General features: G+C 40.4%; 1 protein-coding gene across 1 annotated transcript in view; it reads right to left on the bottom strand.

The window, feature by feature from the left end:
- Window positions 1–248: 248 nt before the first annotated feature.
- The window catches only part of LOC121927064, a 94,196-nt gene continuing 92,722 nt past the window's right edge, over window positions 249–1,722 (bottom strand). Inside the window, exons 3-4 of the mRNA XM_042460594.1 lie at window positions 921–1,060; window positions 249–655 (exon numbers count right to left, since the gene is read on the bottom strand). Coding sequence (XP_042316528.1) covers window positions 270–655; window positions 921–1,060 — 526 coding nt within the window. The 3' untranslated portion in view covers window positions 249–269. The remainder of the gene's footprint in view (window positions 656–920; window positions 1,061–1,722) is intronic.

Here is a 1,722-nt window from a genome sequence, read left to right as displayed (position 1 = left end):
GCCCACGTTATACGGAGCGACTGGGGGTTTCTCAGATGGATCGACTGCCAGAAAAGTATGGAGTGGGGGGGGGGGGGGAGAGATGAGTGCACAGCCCAATTTTGTTGTGGAGTTTCCTAGAAACTCCATGGAAAATCAGGACTAAATTACCCTGGAGTAAAGGTTCTTTACCCCCGGGATCAGGCTGAATCCTTTGGATCTGCATATGAATAGGCAGGATCAGGCCTGATCCTGCCCAGGTGGTTTTGGCTTGCGCTGTCTGCGTTAGACTATGTGAGAGTGGCGGGAAGCCTCGGCCATTTGGCCTGTGCAGACAACCCATACAAGCAGAGAAAACTTTTTTTGAGCAGGGTTAGCATGGTGGGGGGTAAAAACATGGCTTCAGTTGATAGCACTAGCCAGAAGCAGAGTCTCAGATAAGGCCAAACTTCCAAACAGGTCCTGAAAAGCTCACCTGATGTTTTCTTACTTACCTTTTGTCCAAGCTGTTGATTTTCATTTTGCAGTTCCACAAATTTAAGACTATTCTCTTCAGTGGTTACAGATGCATCCCTGAGCTCCTGGATTATATTTTGCAAACTCTGGTTATCCTTTTCAAGCTTCAAAATGCGACTTGATGCACATTCATTTAGTTCAAAGACAAAAGACTTCCTCGCTGTTGAAATACAATGTTCAGAACACCAAATTCTAGTTTTTTGTAAACAGGGCTCCACTTCCAGGATTATAAAGCTATTCCTTTAACAGTGTAAATCAGTGTATTTATTTCTTACTTCAGCTAAATTGAGTATGTACCCATCCCTCAATATATAATAACGTATAATAAGTGCTTATTATAGAATCTTCTTTGACTTTTGTGCTACTAAACAAGAATTAAAACACACTGATTAGAGAGGCGACAACTTTGTAGGAAAGGTACTTACTGTCTGAGAGATCTGTGCTCTTTGACAGCTGCTCCAGTTCTCTGCCCAAGTGTACTGATTCATTCATGCTTTGCTTCTGTGCAATCTCCAACACCATATTTTCTTCCAGCAGTTCTTCAATTCTCTTTTTGTCAGTATCCCTATCCTAAGAATGGGGACATGCAGAAAGGAAAAGCTGGTTATTATTCATTAAGAAGACATTAGGGGAAATTACCGTCAAATTACCAATCTAGAGAGCTTTAAAAAGGCCATTAAGACGGATCTCTTCCGGCAAGCCTTCCCGGAATAAAATGCTCGGCCACAAATAAGATTTCCCATCCAGTGAACTCTGCCCATGATGATTTTTATTTAGCTTAGTCGGTTTTAATAAGTAGTTTTTAATCTGACATTGTTTAATCTTGTTTTAAGGGGGGGTATTATGTATATATGGATGTATTTTAACCTGTTGTACACTGCTTTGATTGCCTGGCAAAAAGCTGGATAGAAATAAAAAATATTTATTATTTATTAGCTGGTAGCCTTAATATTTAGATAGATATACTAGTTGTGTCAATGAGGGATCCCTACTTCAAGATGTCCATGAACTGGAAACAAAATGTTTCCTCTCCCCTTTTTTATTTCCTTCATACTAAACTAAGCAGTTTCTAAGCGGTTTACAACTGTAAGCTAATTGCCCGCAACAAGATGGGTACTCATTCTCTCTACACTAATAGAAAATATGGGCCTCTCCATGAAGAATCTGGTAAACGTTTCTCCCACTATAATGGTAGGGGATGTATAATGATGGAGAGGCTTGGCATGC

The sequence above is a fragment of the Sceloporus undulatus genome, chromosome 1, assembly GCF_019175285.1.
Source record: "Sceloporus undulatus isolate JIND9_A2432 ecotype Alabama chromosome 1, SceUnd_v1.1, whole genome shotgun sequence".
NCBI lineage: Eukaryota > Metazoa > Chordata > Lepidosauria > Squamata > Phrynosomatidae > Sceloporus > Sceloporus undulatus.
The sequence above is the reverse complement of the archived record's forward strand: the minus strand, read 5'-3'. Positions and strand labels throughout refer to the sequence as shown.